The sequence below is a fragment of the Sinocyclocheilus grahami genome, unplaced genomic scaffold (genome assembly GCF_001515645.1).
Source record: "Sinocyclocheilus grahami isolate Dianchi unplaced genomic scaffold, SAMN03320097.WGS_v1.1 scaffold54.1, whole genome shotgun sequence".
Taxonomy (NCBI): domain Eukaryota; kingdom Metazoa; phylum Chordata; class Actinopteri; order Cypriniformes; family Cyprinidae; genus Sinocyclocheilus; species Sinocyclocheilus grahami.
The window spans coordinates 879,497-907,167 of NW_015505233.1; the positions used below are offsets into that span (position 1 = coordinate 879,497).

Genomic DNA, 27,671 nt, shown 5'->3' on the forward strand with positions numbered 1-27,671 from the left:
TAAAATAGAAAACAGTTATTTTAAATAGTAAAAATATTTCAAAATGTTACTGTTTTTGCTGTACTTTCGATCAAATAAATGCAGGCTTGGTGAGCAGAAGAGAATTCTTTAAAAAACATTAAAAATCTTACTGTTCAAAAACTTTTGACTGGTAGTGTATGTTAGCTTATAGTTTGAAGTTAAAGATATTAATATTAATTAGGTGAGTCTGAGATGATTATTTGACAGTGATTTCACATTTCTTGTTTGTATGAAAGCTAAATACAAATAAAAGGTGAACATTCATTTATTTGTGCTGTTTTTTTCTCTCCCTAAAATATTATATGGTTTTATATGAGGTGTCAAGACTTGTCAAATTAATTTTTCATAAGTTTGTATGCACAGACATCTGTTGTGAGCGTTCTTGGCAGTTTTTACGAGGCTTTTTTTAAATAAGTGTTCACATCGATATCGGAATTATATCGTATCGACCGAAATTAATAAATATATCGTGATATAAATTTAAGCCATATTGTCCAGCCCTAACTCCACTGTGATGTCGCTCTCTCTCTCTCACACACACACGCACGCACACACACACACCATGCGCAAAACTCCGCATTTGAACAGTCAATAGCAAATACTTAAACTAATAACAAAACAGTAGCTGATTCAGAAGCGCCAGATTGTCATAGCAAAGTCAGAATTACCTCCTCTCCTAGGTTCAAGAAACGGTCGTCCATAAAATGCATTGCTGTTCTGTTGTAAGTAATCTTAAAGATTCCTAAATGCATCTACTTCCGGAAGGCCACATAAAGTGCTTTTGCTTTTGCCTAGAAACACACAGCGTCTCCCTGACATGGCTGCTTCAACACTAACTGCGGTTACTGAAACCACGCCTTCTTTCTTTGCATGAACATTTGGGCGGCATTATGCAAATATTTCCACATAGTGAGGTAGATATGTGGGGGCGTGTTAGAACGAGCCGTTTTAGGGGGCGTGGCAGAGTCTTAACTTTGATAAAGAATATCTCTTTGGTTTTGAGACTTTAGTCTTTGCAACTTCCGGGATCTTATCTATGCACAATCAGCTTGTAACACTCCAAAGAGAAAGGAAAACTTGAAATCGCATCATATGACCCCTTTAAGCTGGTTTCTCTGCTAAGGCAAACGGGTGTTCAGATAGTTTTAGCTGGTCAGGCAGCTGTTTTGCCAGTCTAACTTGTTGAAAAGTTCCCCAAACCCTTGTAAAACCAGTCAACAGACCAGATTAGGCTGGTTTTAGCAATGTATAGCAAAGTAAGCTATATGACATCAGAATTGTCCCTATTTATTTTCTTACTACAAATTCTTGTCTACAAATCTCTTAAAAAATATAATTCACACATTTTTTTTGTCCATAAAATAATTTTCAACATCTCCCTGCAACCACTTAGTTGTTGTTTTTTTTAAACACTTTTTGGTTTTAATGACATTACAGGCTAGGCCTACTGATTGATTAAATTAAGTCACCCCTTTTTGTCTCAATAAGAAATATGGTACATTACTGAGGTAAAATTGATTTAGTAAGTAATTATGCAGCAGTAACATTAATTTTAACAATATGGCAGTTTTGTGACTTTAATTGGCCAAGCGTATTGCCAGACTTTTTGAAGGACTCGTTTTGCACGTTACAAGTGAATCGTTGAATCATCGACTCGATTCATTCATAACACTGATTCGTTCAATAAGGAAACACAGGTAATGGAAACGGTCGATCTTGTTTGGCTTCGTGTTCTGTGGAATTATTTTCTTTGGAGGAAGAAAACTAACTGTAACTGGAAATAGTGTATGTAAAATGTAAGTTACCCAATATTACATTATTTTTAACGGTTTATTTAACTGTATGAAAGCAATATCACACTTTTAATCGCGGTTTGGAACAATGAATAATCAACTAATCAACCGGAAGTTTTGCCCATAGGCTTAACGTTACTTCCGTGAACTTCATGACCATCGCGCCTTAAAATGGAAGGAGCGCGAGTTGTTATCCGGTGGAATAAATGAACCCTTTTAAATGAAAAGTTTAGTTTCGAGGGAGTTGGTTAGTTATCAGAAGATAATATATCTGTTCATTCATGCTGGAAAATGATCAGAACACCTCAGGTAGAGTCTGCGCTATGGAGGGCTACTCAGGCCCATCAGTTTCCGTAAGCAGCCTTGCCGAATTATGTTATTGTGTTTCTACTTAATTACACAACAAGATAACTGAATAACCCCAGCTGTTTTGAGTCAAAGGGCCATCTTTAACCAAATTAGCACTTCTTCTCCCTCAAATGCGTGTTATTGACATGAATCAGAGAGCATGTCGTCCTCCTCGGAGCTATAATCAGCTGCAGAGCACAACCACATTCCACTGTTATGATCATTATCATTATGTCAACTAATGGCGTGTCTCAGGGAAATTCGATACATTTGAGGCCATAGGTCTTGGGCAGTACAGAAAATGAAATAAAATTCAGGAAGCTGTAGAACATCTGCGCAGAGTAACATAAAACTAGACTTGTACATTTTCTGAGGAAAATGAAAGTGCTGCTTAGGGATGGGCGTATCGATCCAAAGTATCGATATATCGATACTGACGCGAGTATCGAAAGTATCGATACTCAAACGGAAAATATCGATAGATTATGTCAACTAATGGCGTGTCTCAGGGAAATTCGATACATCTGAGGCCATAGGTCTTGGGCAGTACAGAAAATGAAATAAAATTCAGGAAGCTGTAGAACATCTGCGCAGAGTAACATAAAACTAGACTTGTACATTTTCTGAGGAAAATGAAAGTGCTGCTTAGGGATGGGCGTATCGATCCAAAGTATCGATACTCAAACAGAAAATATCGATATTAAGGTGTGTTTTATTTACCAGTGATTTTGTTAATTAAAAAAAAAAATGCGTACAATATGCATTGAACTGGACGAACAACCTTTGTTAGCCAGTAATTGTGTAGGATAGAGCTAATTTCCTGCTCATCTGAACACACACAAATGTTGCAGGACAGAACTAATCAATCAGAGAGCGTTCACTCACTTCTGACAGTACATTCAAACGGGGCTGCGTTTCCCAAAAGTATCATAAGAAAGCATTAAAGCTTTTGGGAACGGCAGCCCTGAACAATGCTTATCAGAGGACAGAAGGACAGAGTTATTTCACAATAAACCAACTGAAATTGTAGCCTGCATAGTTTGTGCAATTACAGTTATTTAAATTGAACATTGAAAGATAATATTGATCATGTTCTATTCTGTAATGTTAATAGAAATCATACACTGTCAGAATAAAAAGGATGCATTTTATGCATGCAACAGCCGGTCACTGGCAGTCCCTAATTAAAATGAACCATGGTTTTACTAAAGTGGCCGTTGTTCAACTGTAGTATGTATAGATTTGAAAAATGTGTAAACAAAAAAACATATTTGAACCATGTGTAAACAAAAATATAACCTAATAAGTTACAATTAAGGCGTATTGAATGTTAAAATGCGTTTTAAACATAAAATTAAGTGCTTATCATTACCCATTTTACTCTTAGTAATTTAATAATTTAATACATTTCATAATTTAAAAGTTTAGTTCAGAAGTATCGAATCGGTATCAATATCGACGATGCTGCCTTGAAAAATATCGGTATCGTATCAAAAACAAAATAATTGGTATCGCCCATCCCGCTTGCCTGTGACTTTATCAACTTTGTACGTTTCTCCTTTGAAAGAAAAAACTGAAATGATATAGTTATTGATGTATATAAGAACATAAAGCTATACAATTAATATGGTGGGCATAACCAGTATATTCTGTTTGAAAATTTAATAAAAATATTTGAGCTCATGTTAAATCTCTGATCGTTGGCACAATCTGATCACAATCTGTGATGTTGTTGGGATCTCTTCAGAAACTCTAGACAAGACGTGAGAGATTATTGGGGTGTTTTTTTCAGGGGAGAAAAAAAATTGGGAGAGGCTACGCAAAAGTTTCCAGTTGCACTCCATTTAAACTCACTGCTGTATAGAAGAGATAGTAAGAGATCTCATTTGTGATATTCTTTCCTACGTGAAGTGATTGACACTGTAGGGAATTACCAAGTTGTTGAAGGCATATTCATTAGGCAGTTTTTGGCTGCAGAAGAGGCAATCCTTCTGGCAGTCACACCATGCTGGGTTACACAGTCCAAGCAACAGTAGTGTCCACAGTGGAGTCTTCATCACGCAGTGTGTTAACGGCTGAAGTGTAGTCTGTAGAGAGGGTAGAGACAGAGATGATGGTGTGAGAGAGAAAATAGGTTACAATTCCTGGAAGTAAATCTTACCACAACAGTATGTGTATATGTTAGTTCAACATATTAATAATAACAAAGCATTTCTGGCATTCTTCTGATTAATCAATTGCAACATCAGTAGCCGTCTTAGTGACTCAAATCTAATACATTTAAAAATAACCAACTGTAAATGACCTTGTTTACTTCAATGTTGTACATCATTATGCTCACTGATTGAGATAACTTAAAATAGAGCAAAATATGTTATACCTAGAAAAAGAATGATAGCAGATTAATTATAATTTATTATAAATATTTTTTTTATTTTCAGTGTTGGGGTGGTTGCTGGGTGACTTGTTTTCTATGATGTAATGGGCTGTTTTTCTTTGCAGAAGCTTTAAGCTAATCTAAGATAAATTCATTTAATAACAGAGTTTCAACTCAATTCATTATTTAATGTTCTTTTATTTGTTTATTTGGCAAGTAGCCATGTAATGAGCAGTGTAATGTACATTCAGAAGGTCATTATTGAAAAATAAATTCCTTCTGGGTGAGATTATTTTGCAATAATGTCTGTATGTACATTATCCCTCACATAAACTAAGCTAGATTTAGTCAAAAAATGCATCTAATTAATCATATTTAAAGGTACTTTTTGAATGTATTTGAGACCGACTTAGCCAGTACTTCATTAGCAAATCTCATCATCTGTAGTAATTTAAGATAGAATTAGTGCTTGTGGCGTAATGGGAGTAGAATGGAGAAGAGGAGGAGGATTTGAGCTGCTGTGATGCACACTGGTTAAGCAGTCTTAGTCACCACATTAGTCCAAACAATAGAAAGGATTATAAAGCGCTTCAGTCCTTTTTATGCCAAAGCTTTAAGAAAAATAACCTAATTCCGCAGCTGCCTTGTCAAGCAAATAAAGCACCAATGAATGTTTGTTTCAGCATTGATGGGTGGCCGATAACATGCTGCCCACCAAACCATCAGTTGTTTAGTTGCTTCAAAAGCAACTTCAAGATAAATCAATTTCACCTGCATTACACTTGTACTGAAGGTGTCACCAGGAACAAAAGCAAAGGTGTAAGTCACGGAGAATCGATAGGCACCCCTCGAGTGAGTTTTATTGAATTCAGTCACTGTACGAGTAACAGACAAGGAAAGACACATAATTATAAGTGTGTGAGTGAATTACATACAACTTTATGCAGGGGGGAAAGAACTGGATATTGATTTTTGTCACTCCCTTTAGTTAATTTATTTATTTATCTATTTTTTCTCAGGAACTACAAGATGTCGAACCTGAATGGATTCAGGCCAGGGTGCATTTTTAGAGGTGATATTTCAAGTGGGGATTGTTTGTTACCACTATAGTTTTTCCTTTTCAGCAGCTATTTTTCTGGTTGAAGTTTCTCATTTAAATTTAGATTACAGTACACGTTTTCTGTGCACCTCAGGTGCCCCAGAAGTTCTTAATCTCACTGTGGTTTGTACAGAACCATACATACATGTGGGATGCAGAGCTTGACAGGCCTTCAAGATTTAATTAACTAACTCAATTATGTAATAAAAAAGACTTAACCAAGATAGACATAGTGATTTAACTTGTGACCTTTGGAATTATCTCATATACTCAAAGGAAAGAACAATCTCTCATTGACTAAGTAGGAGGAAATTGGTGCACTTTGAGAAACTGTGCGTTTTATATCATAAGAAAGCTTTTCTGTTTTGAAAATGAAAGACTAAGTGCTCTATTTACAGAATATCATTGCTTCATATCTTTCCTACAGTAGCAGTGCGTTTAGTGATTTGTGACATAGTTTAAGATTTATTTACACAAACTGTTTAATGACGCACAGAGGCGGCATAAATGCAAATAAATTACTCAGAAATTACAATTGTATAAATAAAATTAATATTTTAAATATGAAATTATTGAAAAATGGAAGCCTGTTTCTGTCTGTGTAAAAAAATAAATAGAAAGGTGACTTTATATCTGACAAATGCAACTATATCTGACAGTTGCAACTCTCTTTTAATAGTGACTTCATTTTTCATAATCGTGATTTATTTCACAGTTCAGACTTTATATCTCACAATATCATTTTACATTACAATATATTGCACAATGTGTTTTTTCACAATTGCAAATATTTATCTTAATTGTGAATTCATGTTCCATTGCAATTTTATTTTTTAAATATTTATTACTCTCCCAGTGATATTTTTATATCTTACAATTGCAACTATTTTTGCGACTTTATATCGCACTGTCACAATCTCCAGCTGGAGTGCCCATGAGCTCCTCTAGAGGGCACTCCATTCTGTACCTTGCCATTCACTCAGGACTCCATTTCCCATAGTCCTTTACCCGGACTTATCAAGTGCATCACCTGTCTCTCATCAGATTTCATCATCAGTTCACAGCTATCTCACATTAGTAGGACTATAAGAATAGCGCACACACTCTCTGGCTGCGTTCAGTTAATTTTTTTTATGCCCTTCACTCGCAAACTGCACTTCGTCTCGTTTACTCGAATGTAGTGCTGGGCGGTATGACCCAATATTTATGTCACGGTATTTTTCAAAATTATACAGATTTCACGGTACATGATGTTGTTGTCATGACCATATTTTCTACTGATTGAGAGAGGAAATACTGCAGTATATAGACTTAGAATGCCCTATTTTACTGTCATGATGAGTGAATATTATCAAAAAATACCACACTAAATAGTGACTAAACACGACCCCTTTTAATACATGTTAACCAGGAGTCACTCTCATTTATAATCGCGGCATCGTCTGATAAAATCAACATGTATCTACACTAAAGAGCGGCTATGTGGTTGTTTTGGCTATATTACTTTTTGTCTCATGCAGCGCACTGCCTGCGTCTGAGTAACAAACTAAAAAGTGCATGTGATATTAACAGACGAACTACGCTCATATTTATAATTCCAAACAATCAGTAAGCGACAGGTGCTAGGAAGCGCTGCTTCTCTGCCGCTCACTGCACAGAACAGACGCTGAGAGAGGTGACACTTCTCCGGGAAAGTCAGACCTCGCGCTCGCGGGACAGCACTGGCGAAATCTTCCAACTGAACCATAGCTAAGGTTTATCCAAAAGAGTCGCTAGGTTTGTCAGTATGAATATTCCATGGAAAAAAGCTGCTAAAAGGGTCTGAAAGTTGTTAAATCTAATGCTAAAGTGGCGCTCGTGTGTGTGAGATGCTGGAGCTGATGGCAAGGGGCGGTGGATATTTGTGGCAGTCAATGTGGATATTGTGGATGAGTTCTTCTGTGTCATCACGTTCTATTAGTTCTACAGCTTTAGTTTCGGAACTTTCACGCGTAGTAACACATACAGCTGTTCCCTCACCACAGTGCAACAGTGAAAAGGGACCCCTTTCAAACAGTGTCATGTTCCGAAAGTTGTTTAAGTGTTGTTAATGTTGTATAATACTGGTGTATTGTGGTATTTTAAAAATTCATATCATAACAAAAATAAACACTGGTATTCAGTATGAACCGGTATACCGTCCAGCACTACTCGGATGTACATCATTGATTACATTGCATGAGTGCCCACTAGTGATGCAAAGTCCGATTCATTTCTGCGAACCGGCTCTTTTCAGACAGATCGGCTCATTGAACCGGTTCAAAAAGTCGATTCATCGGTTCCTGACGTCATCAAGCAATAACATCTCTACACATTTATTTTCTAACAACTAACAAAAATTCTAATAAGTCATTTGTGTCAACAAATATTGAAACATTCAAAAAATAAAGTTATTTGTGTGAAAGCATATTGCTGATTATTGCCATATTGCCATAAGATGGTGTTTCTGGTCACAGTTTCATTCGCGGATCCTTTATGTCAGATATGACTGACTGACCAATATTGACATATTGACTACTTGGACAAGATTCCCAAAAGTTTCGCACCTACAGCACACATTACAGACACGGATATGTTCTACATGTCTACAGTATAAAGAATGAATAAACCAGTCTTATAAACTCCTTGATTTCGCTTAAGCAACTTTAAATATAATATGCATGCACAATAAACTATTGTAAAATTGATTTACATCAAATGATTTTGCCGGTTTTAATAAAATGTAAATTAATAACAGTCATAATAAGCATATTTCCAGTACGTGGCACAGTATCGTCAACTCAATTATCAAAATTTTCGGTAATCCTAGGCAAACTTCGCCACGGCTCATTCGGTTCTTGTTGAGTCCTCGGTAATCCGCAGCAAACTTTGACAGTCGGTTGAACCTGCTTAATTGGTTCTTTTTGAGCTGGACGTGCTTCTTCGGCTGTGTGTCCTGCGTCATCAACCCGGAAAAGTTGGATTCAGTTCGATATGTGAACCGGCTCGACCGGTTACTTCCTGAGAACTAGTGAGAACCGGCTCAAAAGAACGATTCGTTCAAGAACCGAACATCACTAGTGCTCACTACGACAGAACCCTTGGAATGGGCTGAACTGGAACGTCCTAAGCCCTTGATTACTTGGAATCTGCTATAGAGTTGGTTTATTGTTTACATTTTTCCCCTTACGAATTTGTTTGGTGCAACATTCTATATTTATATAGGTATGCTTGGGCTGTTATAAATGTAAAAAAAAATCATTTAGATATTAAAGAATTGTTTGAGGTGGGGATAAATGAAACACGATCTGTGATGATGTCACAATCGTGGTGCATTGTTGTCTATGGAGCGGCCTGAAGTGTGCTTATGAAGCAGACTCGCTCCCTCAGTCAAAATCGAGGGGTCGAGGGTCTGTCCATATAAACTTCCCTCCTTCACTTCACAAAGTGGAACGCACTTCAAAATGGCAGCGGGGATTCCCCAGAGGGGAAGTGCTTAGGGAAGTTTGCGAGTGCGTGTCTAAAAGTGGAGTGGAACGCAGCCTCTGTCATTGCTGGTGATTGAATGTTTAGCCCTTCCGTGTTTCCTAGTTTCCATGTTCCTAGTTTTGCCTTTCTCGTGTTTTGATTATTCCATGGAAAAAAGCTGCTAAAAGGGTCTGAAAGTTGTTAAATCTAATGCTAAAGTGGCGCTCGTGTGTGTGAGATGCTGGAGCTGATGGCAAGGGGCGGTGGATATTTGTGGCAGTCAATGTGGATATTGTGGATGAGTTCTTCTGTGTCATCACGTTCTATTAGTTCTACAGCTTTAGTTTCGGAACTTTCACGCGTAGTAACACATACAGCTGTTCCCTCACCACAGTGCAACAGTGAAAAGGGACCCCTTTCAAACAGTGTCATGTTCCGAAAGTTGTTTAAGTGTTGTTAATGTTGTATAATACTGGTGTATTGTGGTATTTTAAAAATTCATATCATAACAAAAATAAACACTGGTATTCAGTATGAACCGGTATACCGTCCAGCACTACTCGGATGTACATCATTGATTACATTGCATGAGTGCCCACTAGTGATGCAAAGTCCGATTCATTTCTGCGAACCGGCTCTTTTCAGACAGATCGGCTCATTGAACCGGTTCAAAAAGTCGATTCATCGGTTCCTGACGTCATCAAGCAATAACATCTCTACACATTTATTTTCTAACAACTAACAAAAATTCTAATAAGTCATTTGTGTCAACAAATATTGAAACATTCAAAAAATAAAGTTATTTGTGTGAAAGCATATTGCTGATTATTGCCATAAGTCAAGTTAATGGTGTTTCTGGTCACAGTTTCATTCGCGGATCCTTTATGTCAGATATGACTGACTGACCAATATTGACTAGCCTACAACTTGGACAAGATTCCCAAAAGTTTCGCACCTACAGCACACATTACAGACACGGATATGTTCTACATGTCTACAGTATAAAGAATGAATAAACCAGTCTTATAAACTCCTTGATTTCGCTTAAGCAACTTTAAATATAATATGCATGCACAATAAACTATTGTAAAATTGATTTACATCAAATGATTTTGCCGGTTTTAATAAAATGTAAATTAATAACAGTCATAATAAGCATATTTCCAGTACGTGGCACAGTATCGTCAACTCAATTATCAAAATTTTCGGTAATCCTAGGCAAACTTCGCCACGGCTCATTCGGTTCTTGTTGAGTCCTTCATCGGTTCCTGACGTCATCAAGCAATAACATCTCTACACATTTATTTTCTAACAACTAACAAAAATTCTAATAAGTCATTTGTGTCAACAAATATTGAAACATTCAAAAAATAAAGTTATTTGTGTGAAAGCATATTGCTGATTATTGCCATAAGTCAAGTTAATGGTGTTTCTGGTCACAGTTTCATTCGCGGATCCTTTATGTCAGATATGACTGACTGACCAATATTGACTAGCCTACAACTTGGACAAGATTCCCAAAAGTTTCGCACCTACAGCACACATTACAGACACGGATATGTTCTACATGTCTACAGTATAAAGAATGAATAAACCAGTCTTATAAACTCCTTGATTTCGCTTAAGCAACTTTAAATATAATATGCATGCACAATAAACTATTGTAAAATTGATTTACATCAAATGATTTTGCCGGTTTTAATAAAATGTAAATTAATAACAGTCATAATAAGCATATTTCCAGTACGTGGCACAGTATCGTCAACTCAATTATCAAAATTTTCGGTAATCCTAGGCAAACTTCGCCACGGCTCATTCGGTTCTTGTTGAGTCCTCGGTAATCCGCAGCAAACTTTGACAGTCGGTTGAACCTGCTTAATTGGTTCTTTTTGAGCTGGACGTGCTTCTTCGGCTGTGTGTCCTGCGTCATCAACCCGGAAAAGTTGGATTCAGTTCGATATGTGAACCGGCTCGACCGGTTACTTCCTGAGAACTAGTGAGAACCGGCTCAAAAGAACGATTCGTTCAAGAACCGAACATCACTAGTGCTCACTACGACAGAACCCTTGGAATGGGCTGAACTGGAACGTCCTAAGCCCTTGATTACTTGGAATCTGCTATAGAGTTGGTTTATTGTTTACATTTTTCCCCTTACGAATTTGTTTGGTGCAACATTCTATATTTATATAGGTATGCTTGGGCTGTTATAAATGTAAAAAAAAAATCATTTAGATATTAAAGAATTGTTTGAGGTGGGGATAAATGAAACACGATCTGTGATGATGTCACAATCGTGGTGCATTGTTGTCTATGGAGCGGCCTGAAGTGTGCTTATGAAGCAGACTCGCTCCCTCAGTCAAAATCGAGGGGTCGAGGGTCTGTCCATATAAACTTCCCTCCTTCACTTCACAAAGTGGAACGCACTTCAAAATGGCAGCGGGGATTCCCCAGAGGGGAAGTGCTTAGGGAAGTTTGCGAGTGCGTGTCTAAAAGTGGAGTGGAACGCAGCCTCTGTCATTGCTGGTGATTGAATGTTTAGCCCTTCCGTGTTTCCTAGTTTCCATGTTCCTAGTTTTGCCTTTCTCGTGTTTTGATCCTTGGACTGTTACCTTGTTTTTGATTGACTGCTGCCTGCCCTGACCATTGCCTGTCTTGTTGGATTACTCTTTTGCCTGTGCCTTGGATGTGATTGTTTGCTGGTGTCTTAACCTGCCTGTCCTGACTACACTCTTTTAATAAAGCCTGCAATTGCATCCCCAGTTCGTTACACGCAAAGTGTGACTCTATAGCTCACTGTCGAATTCATAATTAAAACTATATCTTGCAATATGACCATCTCTTACAATGTTGCTTTATTCCTTATTTTATTCCTTGTTTTGTTCTGAAGTGGGTTTCCAAAAAAAAAAAAAAAAAAAAACATGAAACGATGGATGAAATGATAAATAAAAATTAAAATGTTTAAAAGTATGTAACTGTAAATTAAATATATACTCAGCTGCATTTTATCTACATTTACAGTTGAAAAGCAGCATCAGACACTAGGGACTAGGTGGATCAGAGCAGCATATTTTAGTATGGCTTTTATGCAGAATCTGACACAGACACACAGTCTCCTCTGAGCAGCTTAAAATCAGCTGTGTAAGCACAATTTAATTGTTAATTTCACCCATACATTTCATATTTTAATCCACCTTCCATTGTCAGCTTCTTTTCCATATTCCAGTTAGATAAAAGGAGATAAGACCCTGTGAACTGTCTTCTAATGTGTACAATGAAGCATTTCTGTCATTGCTCATAAATATCATGATGAGAAATGACAGACATTGTCCAGTAAACATAGCAAGTGGAAAGAATTCCATGTTCTGCTTCATTTCCCGTCTCCATCACCAGTTGCTCCTGTTGAGATATTGTCCATCATTTCAGATGTGTTGTCTCCTGAGATATTTAATGTATGCCAAATACGATTGGATAAAAACACTCAATGGCTCAATTAAACTCCAGAGGTAAATGGGGCTGATTTGCACAGCTCATTTCTCAAACGCGTCATAATCAAAGTTAAATACCAGAGGGGTTCTCAGTGGCGGAGACGGGCAATCCACTGCTGTATTTAATTAGACCAGAATTGTGCAACTACAGATGGAAAGCTTTGAGAAACTGCTGTAAATACGTAATTCCGATGACATATAGAGGATTATGACACTACCACCATAAACTAAAGAAATAGTGGAATATGATCATAATGGGCTGGCCGTTAGGGTGGAGACTATATGACGCTAACTGCTGTACCTGGTTTGGATTAATGATGTCAATGTCCTTCAAGCATGACACATTAGATAAGTTTGAAAAGAAGAAATCAATGACCATTATTACTAATACACTATTAACCCTAAGAGCCTTTAGTATCCAATAGTTGATGTGTAAACATGTCATTATTATTGGCTATAAACATGTCAATGAAACGACCAGTGATGGAACAACACCCCTGAGGAACATTTTATTGCTCATATGTTGCTCTTACATAGCATTCATTGGTGAGCCTCAGTTAGGCTTTACTTAAGGATAATTTATGTTTCTCCTTAAATTCCTTAGGAGAAATAAAAATGAAACAATTGTTGGTGTACAGTGAAAGTCTAGAGCAGGGTTCCTCAAATCTTGCCCTGGAGGTCCAATGCGCTGCAGAGTTTAGCTCCAACCCTCATCAAACTCAGCTACCTGTGAATTTCTAATGATCCTGAAGACATTGATTAGCATGCTCGGGTGTGTTTGATTAGGGTTAGAGCTAAACTCTGCAGGAAAGTGGATCTCATGGGCCAGATTTGAGGATCCCTGGTCTAGAGCTTCAAAATGAAGGTGGATAACTGTGTAGATATAATTTGGCTTTAGAAGAATCTGATGAGAAATGGTTATATTGTGATCTCTAATGTTTGATCCATTTGGTTTCCTGGCCAATATGAGCAATGTTGTTGAGATCTCTCCTGAAACAATTAAAACCTCACATCAGTGGCACACACAGATTGACCTAGGGATGCACCGGTTGACCGGCGGCCAAAAATCGTTTTTTTGTCTTTTTTTTCGTCCGATTTTTCCTGAAGTGTGCACAGAGGCGCCAGCAGAAAAAATACCACACAGAGAAAGCTCACTGTTGGCGATGCACAATGAGATATTGGAAGAAAAATCTGAAGTGATTAAGGATACGGGCAGCCGTATAGCACTGGAAATGCAGAGCTACCTGTCTGAGGCACAGATACCAAGAAGCGAACATCCGTTGGTGTACTGGCGCACAAATAAGAGCCGCTTTCCTGCACTCGCTGAAGTTGCGCGAGTGTAACGTTACCTGTCCGTGCCCTGCACAAGCGTAGACAGTGAACGTTTGTTCAGCTCAGCTTCTCACGTGTTGGATGAGAAACGAAACAGACTAACGTGTGACAAAGCTGAAATGCTTCTTTCTTTTTTTCATGCACTTTTGAAAAGCCAGAAGTAAACGTCAGTTCTGTAGGCTATAGGATTAATATTTTTTATTTTACCTTAAAATTACATCGACTTAATGTGATTTAAAAAGCACCTGCCGTAGTTAACATTTTGGAATCATTTATTTATATAGCCTACTTTGGTTTTATTTAGTTTCACTGGTAAAGATCTTTTTTTCTTTACACCAAATTTAGAAACAAAAACAAATGCTGAATGCTGAATGCTGATTAAGTAACATCTTTGTTTGGAGTGTTGAATGTGTTTGGATTGTGGAACTATGCAGTTGTTGCCTTTAAAATTACATGGTTACAGTTAATGTTTTCATTTAAGGCCAGTTTATAGTTTCAACCCAATTTAAAAACAAAAGCTAAATGCTTTTGTCAGTAGGCCTACCTATGTTTGTATTGAATGTAGCCTACTTACTGCGCAGTTACTGCTGTTAATTTCAGATGGTTACAGTTGTTGTTTTCAATAGCCAAAACCCAGTTTAGCCTGTTAAATACCAAATAAACATCTTGTTTATGTGTACCTTTATTCTTTCTTGTTTGTTGCTTGATAAAAAAAAAAATAAAATCGGAAATCGGTATCGGAATCGGCCAGTTTGCTTGTAAAAAATCGGTTTTGGAATCGGCTATGAAAAATCATGATCGTGCATCACTAGATTGACTGCTTCACCTGTATGTCTCAGTAGGGCCGCTGCAGCCCATGAAGGTCAAAGACAAATTTTGGGCACATACACCTGCAAACTCTATAGTAGATAAATGCATCCACAAATTGAATGCAAAATTGGCCAATGCCCACAACTGTTTCTTTGATGCTAAATAATCAATAGCTGGGAAGGATGGATTCACCACACTTAAACACAGCCATCGGGGCGGGCTTTGCATTGACGTGCATGGCATAAGGATAGATTATCTAATCAAAATGGTTGTTTTCATGCTTGTGATGTGAAAGTAATTGTTTCATCTGCCGTATTGAATGCAGTTGTTAAACTGACTTTAAGGGCAGAGAAACTCCTTGATGAAATATAATTAAGGACTTAACTCCTCCTGCAGTGCAGTCCTTCACACCAATGCAGTTTAACATTGCTTTTCGTAGTCCAGTATCAAACAGTCATGTTAGTCTGGATACATTGAAATAGCTGAGAAAAAGTATGGAAGCTGGTAGATGGTAGATAAACTACTTAGAACACCTGTTTTTATGAAAGAAAGCATAAATCTGAGCCACATCACACTGCTGCACTGCACTGCACATCCATCTTCAAACAAGGCTTTTTCAGGATTCAGTGCCTATGTCCTTCATATCTACTGTACTTTTCATATCTATATATAACAAAAAAGCCAAAAACAAAATATATTTTATTTATATGTGGAATTTTGGTAATTTATGCTATTTTAAAATACTTCATAGTATGTGCCTCGGTATATATTAGATCACTTAATCTTTTATTATAAGGCTGGATTATAATATTTTAAAAAATATTTCCAGTCATTAATTGTGATTATGCTGATATGTTTTGCTTTTATGATTATGCTTTTTGTGCATCAGGATATTTTAAAGCACCGCAAAGACATCTAATAGAGTCAATTTCACAGTGACTAAAATTGTGCCACGAGTTTTGGATGAGCCGATACATTTACCTCAGGGCCTTTCAAGGAATAATCTGACTAACTCTCCTTAATGTTTTTTGTATCGTACTTGTGAAAATTTTCTATTAATCATCATGTGGATTTGTCTTTACAAAAGTTTTTTAAAAGAGGAACTGAAGCAATTGCCATCATTATTACATAATCACCTAAATGTAATGTTCTTATATAACATACACAATTAAGAATTTGCATAAAAGGAATCAATAGAAATTTGCATAGAAGCAATCACATTTTTAAAACACTTTTTTTTTTTTAAGTCTGCCAGTGTTTCTTTCTTTCTTTCTTTAAAAAAAATAGTATTACCACTTTTTTATTTATGATCATAGCCACAATTCTTGCAATCTCAGCTCCAACCAAGCTTTTAGTGACACTCTGTGATATAGAACAAGTATAAAATGATCTAGCAAAGTGCAACATCAGAAAGTTACATTCCGAATTACCCAAGGCAGAATTGCGCCATGATATTTATAGGCTAATTCATTATGACCTCATGTGAAATCCACGAACAATTATGTGTCTCTCTTTAATTTTGAAACCTGAGCACTAAATCCAAACTAACTCTAGCAAATAAGACATTTATAGGCACTGGCCAAAGAGTAGAAAATTGCATGGTAATGATCCATCAATGGAGCAGGTGCCAGGCATTTTGTGCACCAAAAGTCAGCTCCTTTTCAAAAATATTTCACAATACTGCCAATACTCCTCTCAGCTGAATTAAACACCCCAAAGTACAGTAAATTTCTCCCTAAAATTAAATTGGGTCTATAGTAGCCTGGATTATGCCCTGTACAGAAATGCATTGATTTCACTATGTATCAATCGATGACACAATTATGAGAGCAAAGTGAAAAATATGTCCCTGTCATTCACATAAATAGATTTCAGAAGATGTATAACAGCCATAAACCATCATTTTTATACATAATTTGATGCTTTATCAGTTAATTATGTGGAAAAAATGTAAAACTTCTTGCATGTGGTCAACTAATAATTGCTGATAAAAGTGGATAAAATAGTTACTGATAAATTAAACTCTAATAAGATTATCTAGATTATTTAGATATCTAATAAGATATCTAAATATCTAATAAGAAAGTTCACCTTGAAAATGAAAATATTCTCAGTTACACCCTCACGTCGTTCAAAACTTGAATGAATTTCTTTCAAATGAAGATATAACACAGAAGAAAGTATTTTAATTACAGGTTTGGAAGGACATGAGGATGAGTAAATGAGTAAACTATCCGTTTAATGCTAAATTACTAATAATCAGCTAACAGATTCGTGCAAAGTGACCTGAGTAAATTGATGTGAATTTAAAGTGTTTCTTCCTTCAGTCAGCCTACCTGAGTTGTGCGCGGTTCAGGCACCTGTCCTGAGCAGATCTGCTGAAACTGAAGGCGGCTATATTCTCCTATCGCCTGCTTCTGTTTGTTTCCTAAGAGGATGCTGTTGCTCGGTCGTCTTATAGAGACACACCCCTCCCTGTGGTCCAACCCCTAACCCCCTGTTTTACAAGTGTGTGCGTGTGTGTGTGTGCGCGAGAGTGGGATGAGAGAGAGAGAGAGAGAGAGAGAGAGAGAGAGAAAGGACACAGGAGAAGACTGTCTTATGTATTGGGATGGGTGGACGTCAAGACTTATCTTCTACGTCAAGGATTGCAGTCACAAAGAAGAAACTAGAAAACTAAAAATACAAGCACACATTTTCCAAGAATACCCATACACTAATTCCAGTGTGTCCTCTGTCCACTCATCCTCTGATGAAGTGATGCTCCAAGACAATAATGATGCTTTGAGAGCTGTGTGCAAAAAGCGTGACCATTGGCATTGCAATGGATTAAACTTCAATCTGTGCTGTTTTCAATATCTCGTTTGCAGTCTGAAAGTTGAAATGAATATCGATCAAGCAATAAAATTAAATTATGAATTTAAGAGCAATCAATGGGAATTAGAAACGTTAAACCAAACATCTTGAGAGACAGCGCCAAAGAAAAGAAAATATTTTATTGCTCATAGGTTGGTCTTTTATATACTGTAAAAGTTGAAAAGAAAACAAAGATTATATTAAAATACTATTTGTGTCTTTTTACTTCAAAATTTCACATTCACCCAGAAATGGAAATTCTGTCATTAATTAATTACCCTCATGTTTTCCCAAACCTGTAAGACGTTTGCAGCGTCAGAAAGCTCTTGGATTTCATCAGAAATGTCTTAATTTGTGTTTTAAAGATGAACGAAGGTATTACGGGTTTGGAACGACATGAGGGCGAGTAATTAATGACAGAATTTGTGGGTGAACTATCCCTTTAATGCAATGTGTTACTTGCTGTTTCTTTGTGAAATATACTAGGCATTTTTCTGTGTAGCTAGTTGATTTATAAAAGCTGGTTGCTTTTATTTGAATCTTGTAAGTTCATATTCTTGGCAGATTTGAAGTCAGTTTAAGACATTTTAAAACACTATAGAGACACATGAGATAATAGGGCTATGAGTTTTCTTTGGGAAGTTTCTCTGTAATTTATCAGTTTGTTTGAGACTGTTTTTATAGAACAATTAAAATGAATGATGTCAGAATTGATTGACAGAAAGTGAAATACAATATAAAGAATCTAGAGTTGTAATATTCAAATCAGAGTGTTTTAAAATTCTTTCTGTTGTCCAATCATAATAATTTACTGTTAATTTTAGATTTATTCTAATTTCAGAATAAATGGTTGTAGTCAAACAGGCATCTAGAAAACTACTCCATCTAGCAGGGAATGTTCTCAGAACTTTTGCTAAGGAAATCTGGCAAAGTTCTCTCCAAGTTTTAAACAAACATTGTTCCAGTAACGCTAATGGAACATTCATTCAGTCATTTTATAATGTTCCCAAAATTCTCCCCTCAAATCAATTTTTACAACCTTCACTGAACATTTTTTTTTCTTAGTTGGAAATTCATAAGAAAAGTTGCGTTCACACAAGAAAAATATTTTTAAAAGCTAGTCATTCTGAACTGAGAATATTCAGAAATAGCATTATCATAACATAATGGGAACATTAGTAAAACACTCCTAGGACATATTTTTGTTAGCTGGGGCTGTACTAAACATAACATTCCCTGAACAAGTTCTGAAAAATCAATCTCTAAGACATCTCAATTTTTGAGTACTGACAGTCACACCAGTGAGGTGAGAAATTCACAGCGCTCAGAGTCAGAACATGTCTGACGATGAGTGTGTGTTTTTACATGAAATAGCCCATAGATAAATGTGCCTGACGGATAGCGAAAGCTCCTTTGCATAGTCTCACAATGAATGGCAGTTTTAAAATAAAACCATTTCATGGTGATGAAACCAAATCCAAAATACAATGTAAGGACTCGAAAGCATTGAGATTGCTTTTCTAGCGGTGAGCCGCTTGTGAATTGAAACCCAGTCTTGTCTGGCAAGTCCAAAACAGCCAAATCAGAACAGGCCAGCATTCTGTCTACAGGTGAAGGGACCAGAAAATTGGCCTTCCCAGCTGTGGGCTCCACAGTTGCTTAAGCCAGATCTTATAAAGTGAGTTTAAACAGTCATGTGTTTGTCCTTGGGCGGGTATATAGAAAACCTCTGATTATGGTGATGGTAAAAACAGCCTCAGGGCTTCTGGCCCAAATGATGTATCATTGTAGCTCTCAGCTGGGTGGCATGGAGGAGGAGATCTGATAAGTGTGTTACAGGATGAGTTGTGTTCGCTCATCTGGCTGCAGCGAGTCACCATGCTGTGGAAATGGGGCCAGAGAAGAAACTCGTGCTGAGAGAGCAGAAAGCATTTTGTGAGATATTTTGGGTGTCAGCTCTAGGGTGACTCTGCCATGGGTAGAATTGTTAGTCTGCATCTGCGCTGGTTGCTGATTATTGTTCTATGGACTCGGGGCATGATGCGTGCAAGAAAATGATGCGTGCATATTACAGAAGTCTGAGTCCCACGCAATGCAGTGAATAACAAAGTAAAGCCTTCAAAAAGAAGGCTAATCTCCATCCTAATTTAACAATTTCTTTTCTTCAGTGATCTGATAATTAATGTCTCCACTTGGCACCTTTTATGAATTAGTGCCAGAAAAATAATGCATTTTCAGTGAAATTTCAGTGCCAGAATGGGTAAGACAGCATGCAAGTCTATTGTAATTTATCACAGATATTGATAAACATATGTCTTAGAATTAAAGAAAAATAATTAATACATTCGTTTTTATGCAATCATATTAGTAACCAAGATGAATGACTGTGCTTAAGTCAACACAACATTCAGAGTACCATCAATGTGTACAATTTTTAAATATTTACTTGTCTTTGTCATGTTGAAGAAGAAATGATGATTACAAAATTATTTTTTGTAATTTGGGGGTGGAAATAATGTGGTAATGCAATTGAATGCAACATGTGAAAGAGTTAAATATTATGTTTTTGGTAATTAAAATAATTAAACAAGCATGTGAATATGAGTTTAATAGATTTTATTTGTTTGATACAGACACAGGCCCAAATTGCCAGTTTTCATGGGGGACATCTTATGTGTTTAAAACTAGTTACTTTCCATGCTAGGTTAATTTGAATTTTCTAGATAGTAGTTTATCACCAATATCTAATAGTCTCAAGACAAAAAAGAAAAAAAAAAAAGATAATGAGACACCAAAGTGTAACATATTCATGAAAGTATCACAACGTAACTTTCCCTTAATGTTGATGATATTACAAACTTGTGTCTGAGGACTCAATCTCTCAATTTGTTGATTCAACTCTGGAAATGTCACAACTGTGCAATTTCAGAGACCCTCCCAAGGGTCCTTCTACAGCTGTATTTCCTTCCTGGCATCATCAGCTTGATTGTAAATTTAACATTTCCGAGTTGAGTCAATCAAAATTAGAGTTATTGATAAGAATGCATCACAACAATGAATGCAATCAATCAAAAACCTTAGAAATCCCCAGTATCATTAAAAACACGAGAGAGAACAGAGATGTATCATACACAATCAGTTTGATTAATAGAGCTGCACTGCACTGCTAGAATCCCACAGGATTGGTCCTATATGACGTAAACAGATTACTTTGTATTTTTTTACTTCTGAGAAGAGATAAAGATGCGCTAAACGTTTTTATGGAGCTTCAAACCAAATATAACAAAGTTAAACTGGAACCTAACAAGTCTGCATGTGCACACAATAATACATCTAAAAAAACTTCTGCTCAGAATCATGAACTCTTCAGATTAGCTCCGTAAAATAACCAAGACTATTTCAGCAAGTAGGAATTTTTTTTTTGCCATATTATTTTTATTCGTTTTATAACAACAACAAACAAACAACATGACCCCCCCCCCCCCCCCCCCCAAAAATGTAAGTGCATGACCCCCCCCGATATAAAAAACAAGTGGGCCCCCCCAAAGTCCACGGTATAGTTCGAACACTGACAACAACAAATAATCAACATGACCCCCCCACACAAAAAAAAAAGCCAGACGAATTTATAAATGACAAAAATGCCTAAATAAAATACATAAAATGAATATAGATCATGCAAGGACAGGGACAAAAAAATCACCACAAAAATCATAATCAGCAAGTGGGATTTAAATGACATATTTTCTTAACGAATACTCGCCGAACAATAAACATTTGGTTAACAAGATTTATACGCCTTTGCAGTAATTTTTTTCCTTTGTTGAGTTGGTTTGTTAAGTCATAGAAAATACCTGTAACTGCAAATAGCATACTTAAAAATAATAGATGCAAATTAATCCGCATCAGTTTTCTGAAAATGTACATTTTCTGCCTAAAAATGTTTACCAGATGATACTAGAACATAATTAACTTAAGTGTTCTTCAGTGGTTCAATTGTTTCTGTGTGCGCAACTGGTAGAAAATGGTGCCAGCAACATCAGCGTGATGGGTTTTAAAAAATACTGTAAAAATGTGCAGCTTGAATGCATGTTTGTATAAAAGCATCTTATACAAAGCAAATTACTGAAACGTTTTGCAAATGCAAATCCCACAACATTTTCTGTGTATTATCCATGCCTTTCATATTTAAATGATGTTATTTGTGGAATCAGACAAGTTTGTCTTTGAGTGTCTAGACCAGCTATTTTTAGGATGCAGGAATGCAATGGAACTATTAGAAAGTTCAAGACAGCTCCAATTTGCCCTTGTCACTTAGCATAGCTAAAGTATAAGAACGTCATATCAATTTCTATCGCCAAGGGCAAACTGCAAAAGAGTAAAATGGTTTTGGAGTGGTTGTCAATCAAAGAGTACGAGCTTCATGTTGAAACTTAATTGAAAAATTCATCTCATGATATTTATGTAGGGTGCCATTGCCAAAGGGCATTTGCAGCATCTTTAAGAAGCCAACAAATGAAAAACATTGCTTAAGTATTTATGGTCACATAGTTCCTCAATTAAGAAAAATAACATCTATTATGCTTGCCACAAACTTACTAGCTATTTAACAAGATGTCAAAAACATGTTTTCCAACATGAGAGTAAATAGTGGGACTATACTGTGGTCAAACATTAAATCCTTTTTCCCATGGTCATATTCAGTCCATACATATGGGTTTCTGGACACTCTGACCAAATAAACCCCTGTACATTTACACAGGAAAGTGACCATGTTGATGGTTAATGACCATGCTTAGTGCCTTAGAAACTGAGAGACCGTAAGAGCTTGAGATCGGGGCAACAGCATGTGCACTAAAGCCGGCTCCAGACGGAAGGCTAACATTGGTTGACTTGCGCTTTGCACTAAACAGGCTGCCACCAGCAGGCATTAGATGGCTACTTACTGTGATTCACCACAGCAGACATCATCAGAATATATTACCAGCTGATTATTTCATCACTGCTCAATAAAGAAGTTGGGTTACTGTATATTTGGACTCTACATGGCCTTAGGGTACTACTGACTCATCAGGCTGACTAATAAATCCCTATTGTATAGGAACTTCAAAATGATTTATAATATAAACATTCAGCATAAAATAATACTGTACACTTTTAAAAAATAACGTTTCCAAAAGGGTTTTTTTCAGTGATGCTATAAGAACCATTTTGGTTTCCCAAAAGAACCTTTCAGTGAACACTTCTTAAAGGAGACCTGTTATGCCCCTTTTTACACTGTAAAAAAATTCCATAAAATTTACGGTAAAAAAACGGCAGCTGTGGTTGCCGGAATTTTGCCATAAAAAATACGGTAGCAACTTTTTAGGTTTTATGGTTTTAACTTAAATTTATAGTTAAATACCGTAATTTCATTAACTGATATAATGTTAATATACCAACCTATTGAAGTACTGAAATATGTTTTGTACCTTTGTAATACACTGATAACCACCAAATGCAGGAGGTGATGAGAAAGTCACATGATGAACCAAAGCCCATCACAAGCAGCTTTTAAATAATAACATATAAAGAAGGTGCACAGTGTCATTCACACAAACACTAAACCCCATCATGGTAACACACATGAAACTGAAATAATGCAATAAACATTGATTTAACAACATTAGGTGTAACACACAACCCTAACATACAAAACTGAAAAAAACCAAGAAGAAACATAGTTATTTCAACAACAAAAAACATCAAATTTGAAATGTAATGCATGGAATTCTGGGAATGTCAATTTAAATGGTCTTACCGTTAACCGTATAACATGTTTTTACTGTAGCATTTTTACAGTCTTTTACTTTTACAGTGTACATTACTTAAGTCTCAGGTGTCCCCAGAATGTGTCTGTGAAGTTTCAGCTCAAAATACCCCACATATAATTTATTATATCATTTTGAAAATGCCTATTTTTCCACTATAAAGAACCTTCTGTGCAATAGAAAGGTTCTATGGATGTTAAAGTTCTTCATAGAACCATAGATGCTGATAAAGAACCTTTATTTTTAATATGAAACTTGTTAGTTTGAATCTGTATTGGTCGCTGATTATTGTGCAATAATGGTGCCAGATATTGAGGTGATTGCCAAGATGCTGCTATGCATTTGCTCAGGTCTTCTTGGTAGTTGCTAATAGTGTTGTCAAAAGTACTGATGGTCGGTAGCAGTTGGTACTGCTATAGTAATCTGGGTGGTTGCTTGATGGTTTATTTCTCACAAGAACCCTGCTCCAAGTCGCCACGATATTCTGGTCTATAGATCTCTCTCAAGTCTCTCCTTCAGTGTAAGTCTATGGGATTTGTTCATCTGTTTTATCATCTATTGGTGAAAATCATAAGCCTGAATTCTTAGAAAAGTAATAATAACACACCTCTCCGCAATATGCTGCACGATTTAAGCCTGCAAACGGCAAGAGCTGAATTACAAGCTAAAGTTGAATACTTGGGGTTAGAGGTTTTGTGAAAATATTGATGCTTGCTGTAGGAAACACTTTTAAATAAAAGGGAATTTGTCACATTGACAAGTAACGTATTGATTAATAAGATTACATGATCTGTTACATATAATGAAACGGTGTACTAATGTTGTCAAACTAAGCATTTATGAAATCACCTGATGGCAGAAAGGTACACATTAAATTAATCATACAACGTCACAGCAGACTGTTGTCAACAGATGATACATCATGGAAGGCAGCCATACTCATTGTCTCAAAATCTCCTTGAAAATGAATCACCATTGTGCAACAAAACCACACACTTGTTTAGTCAGAGACCGTTTCTGCCAAATGAATGTGACTGTGTTCTGCCTGTAGGAGCCAAAACAGATGCTGCCAGACGTGAGGAGAACTTGAGGTTTGGTTAGACCACGTTTTTGAGACCGTTCAATCTTTTATGCATGTTCTGCAGGTAGTTGTAGTTGATTTTATCCTTTAGAATTTCAATATTTCATTTCTTATTTATATATTTACAAATTTTGTCTTGTTCAAATGTTTACATAGCCTTAGTTCTTAATATTTTTTACTTTTTTTTTTTTTTTTAAGTGGATCTTATTCATTCTGCAAGCAGTATGTAAACTTATAAACACTAGATGGTGTAAATTAATGCATTCATTTGACGGTCAAGCCATGAAAAATCCCTTTCATTATTTCAGTCATTTTAGCCGCTAATTAAATAGTCATTAGGAGTTGCAGCTCATTTATGATTACCCTGAGGAGGAATGACAGAGAGTCTTTGCTGGCTCCAGGCTATATTAAAAAAAATAGCAATAACTAAGTCAGTTATTTTCTTTTTTCCAGTTTAGTGCACAGTACAATATATCAACACGAATATCATCATTGCTTTAGTTCATTTGAAGAATTTGATTAGCATTTAATAATGCTGTGACTATAAGAAAACTCTTTGCCAAGCTCTGCGATGCAGTAATTATAACAGTAAACGAGCAATTATATATTTTTATGTGTGTTTCCCCATAATCCACTGTGAAAGGATGCGGAAACACTGGGGTTTGGAACATTTCGAAGATAAGTAGCTTATCTCTCTTTTTGCAGGTGTTTGAGACTGCAATCCAATCAGGGAATTTCAGAAGGAATTCATTGACTCTTGAACTCTTGTAGATCCAGTATGTTTGTGAAAAAAATAAAAATCATTTTATCTTTTTTGAAACATCTAATATGGCAAGCTACTGGCAGGTGGCCACTTCAGTGTTGAGTAAAGATGTCTTGCATGAGAATGTAATTTGTGTAGTATGAGAATGAGTATGTGTTATGGCTATATTATATTCTGAATGGAATAGTATCTACTTAATGGATACTGTGCAGTTTTGTACTCTGCCTACAATTTTCTTTACAAATTATTAGATGACCTTATCACATTGCATGTTTTATTCAGCAAGTGTGCTTATCTCAGAAACAGAAATGTTTATTTTGCATTTTAATCCAATTTATGTAAAACTCTTGGCAGTCCAGTGAGGCAGTGAATCAAGAAAATTATCTCAAATTCCATTGTGGTGTAGACTATCATGATCTGCACTTTTTTTTTTTTTGGCTGGTTTGTCTGGTTAACATGATTCAGTTAGCCCTAGCTGGTAGATAGTCCACCAACCCACCATTCTGAGGGCAAAAAGCATTTTCTCTGTTCAGAATTAATCAATATTCTTTTTATTTAGTTTACATATATATTTTTTATATTTTATCATATATTATATTTGATGTATTTTTTCCTAAATATCGCATTTCATCATACTATAGTAGATGTTTTACCAGTAACTGATTATTCATTCATTCCTTCATTCCTTCATTCCTTCATTCAAAAGCAGGGCTCTTTAAAGCATGAAATGGACTGCTTTTTCCCTGTTTCAATGTCTGCTCCATTGATGTTTTTATGGTTTGCCAAAATGTTTTCCTGCAGCTCCAGAGTGATTAATCACATGGCTTTTACAGCTCAGTTGATTTGCTTAAAAAAGGTCAATATCAATAAACAAGCACCCATGAACATACAGTGGGTACGGAAAGTATTCAGACCCCCTTAAATTTTTCACTCTGTTATATTTCAGCCATTTGCTAAAATCATTTAAGTAAATTTTTTTCCTCATTAATTAATAGCAGAAATTGTAAGAGTAGTGTGCTGTTCAATATGATTTTAAGATTTGCACTTTCATAATGTCCAAATAAAAATATTTAGAAGCAGGGGCGAAATTGGGGGGAATAGATCTGCTATGCTGTTGCTACTGCAGCAGAGCAAGTACAGAGACTTGATAATGCCAGTGCATCCACAACATGCTGCTGTGATCATTAGGGTTGGATATCGTTTTTTTTTTTTTGATACTGTGAACAGTTAAAGTAGAAGACCATGAAAGTTTTATCATAGAATGCAAAATGTTTCAATACAAGCATTTCAGTCAAATGTAATTTATGCAATATTTCAAACCTTTAACCCACTTGGGAAAATCAACCCATGGCAAGAGTTTAAAAGTAGCCCAATTCTGTGGAAAAAACGCGGATTTGGCAACCGTGAATCCAACAAGAGCTGCAGGAGTCTGATTGATCACAGGTCGAGAATAAGGAGAGATGACTGACAAGACCATGCTGGAGTATATGCTCAACAGATCCTGAGCTCATTGACAAATATCTGATCTTGTAAGATGTGCTCCCTTTACACAGAGTGCGTGTGATTGCGAAATCGAAAGTGAAAGTAAACAGCGCAAACGCTCATTCAAAAATATTTCAACACCGCATCCTGAGAGAGGCTCCCTGATGCACCAAAATTATATACAATATTAGAATGTTTAAAGAAGTGGACACGAAAGCATTTTTGTAGGTCATATCCGGGGAAAAGAGGACATATGGTCATTGGTCACCCTAATTTATAATCTATTGCTAATCGATGTATTCTTTTTAAAGTAGCATATGAAACATATTTTCTGCCTCATTCTTTGACAAGAAGCCTCATCAGATCACAAAAGGAAGCATTTGACTGGTGTTGTGGAGTAAAAAGGTTATAATGTTCTCTTTTGTTGGACAACAGGTTTAGAAATGTGAATACAAGGGAGATTTAGCTTTAGGCATTTTAATTTAAGCATGTTTAGCTTAGTTAACGGAAGGCTACCTGCTGCCATCAAGTGTAATTACTGCATTGACGCACTCCTCGGATGCTCTCATTTCCCGAGTTGTGCTTTTAAGTCAGAATGTGAAAACAACATGGACACGCTCGTTACTACAAAGATGTGTTGAATTTGTATTATTAGAGCTTTCCGACTTGAGTTCACGTGCATTTTCTCAGTTGGGAAATTATTATTTTTCACGTGCAGTGCCAGTGATGATGCTTCTTACGTTCATTTCGGAGAACCTGAGGACAAATATTTCAATCGATCGCTCAGGCATGGCACCAAAATGAGGCACCAAAATCTGCGTTCAGATTCGGTTCTAGTACATACCGGTACCCAACCCTAGTGATCATGTAAGAAATACTGCTGCTGCACATATAACATATATGAGATAACCCCAATAGCATACATGAA

The 27,671-nt window shown here is 36.3% G+C and overlaps 1 protein-coding gene and 1 long non-coding RNA gene across 2 annotated transcripts in view; one reads left to right on the top strand and one right to left on the bottom strand.

Moving 5' to 3' along the window:
• LOC107583678 (prepronociceptin-like) overlaps window positions 1-17,174 on the bottom strand; it is a 23,735-nt gene extending 6,561 nt beyond the window's left edge. Inside the window, exons 1-2 of the mRNA XM_016269961.1 lie at window positions 17,088-17,174; window positions 4,097-4,249 (exon numbers count right to left, since the gene is read on the bottom strand). Of these exons, the coding sequence (XP_016125447.1) occupies window positions 4,097-4,219 (123 nt within the window). The 5' untranslated portion in view covers window positions 4,220-4,249; window positions 17,088-17,174. The remainder of the gene's footprint in view (window positions 1-4,096; window positions 4,250-17,087) is intronic.
• On the top strand, window positions 6,823-27,671 carry LOC107583679 (uncharacterized). Its single transcript, XR_001609056.1, has 3 exons — window positions 6,823-6,893; window positions 20,221-20,229; window positions 27,662-27,671. It is a non-coding gene; the product is annotated as an uncharacterized lncRNA (long non-coding RNA).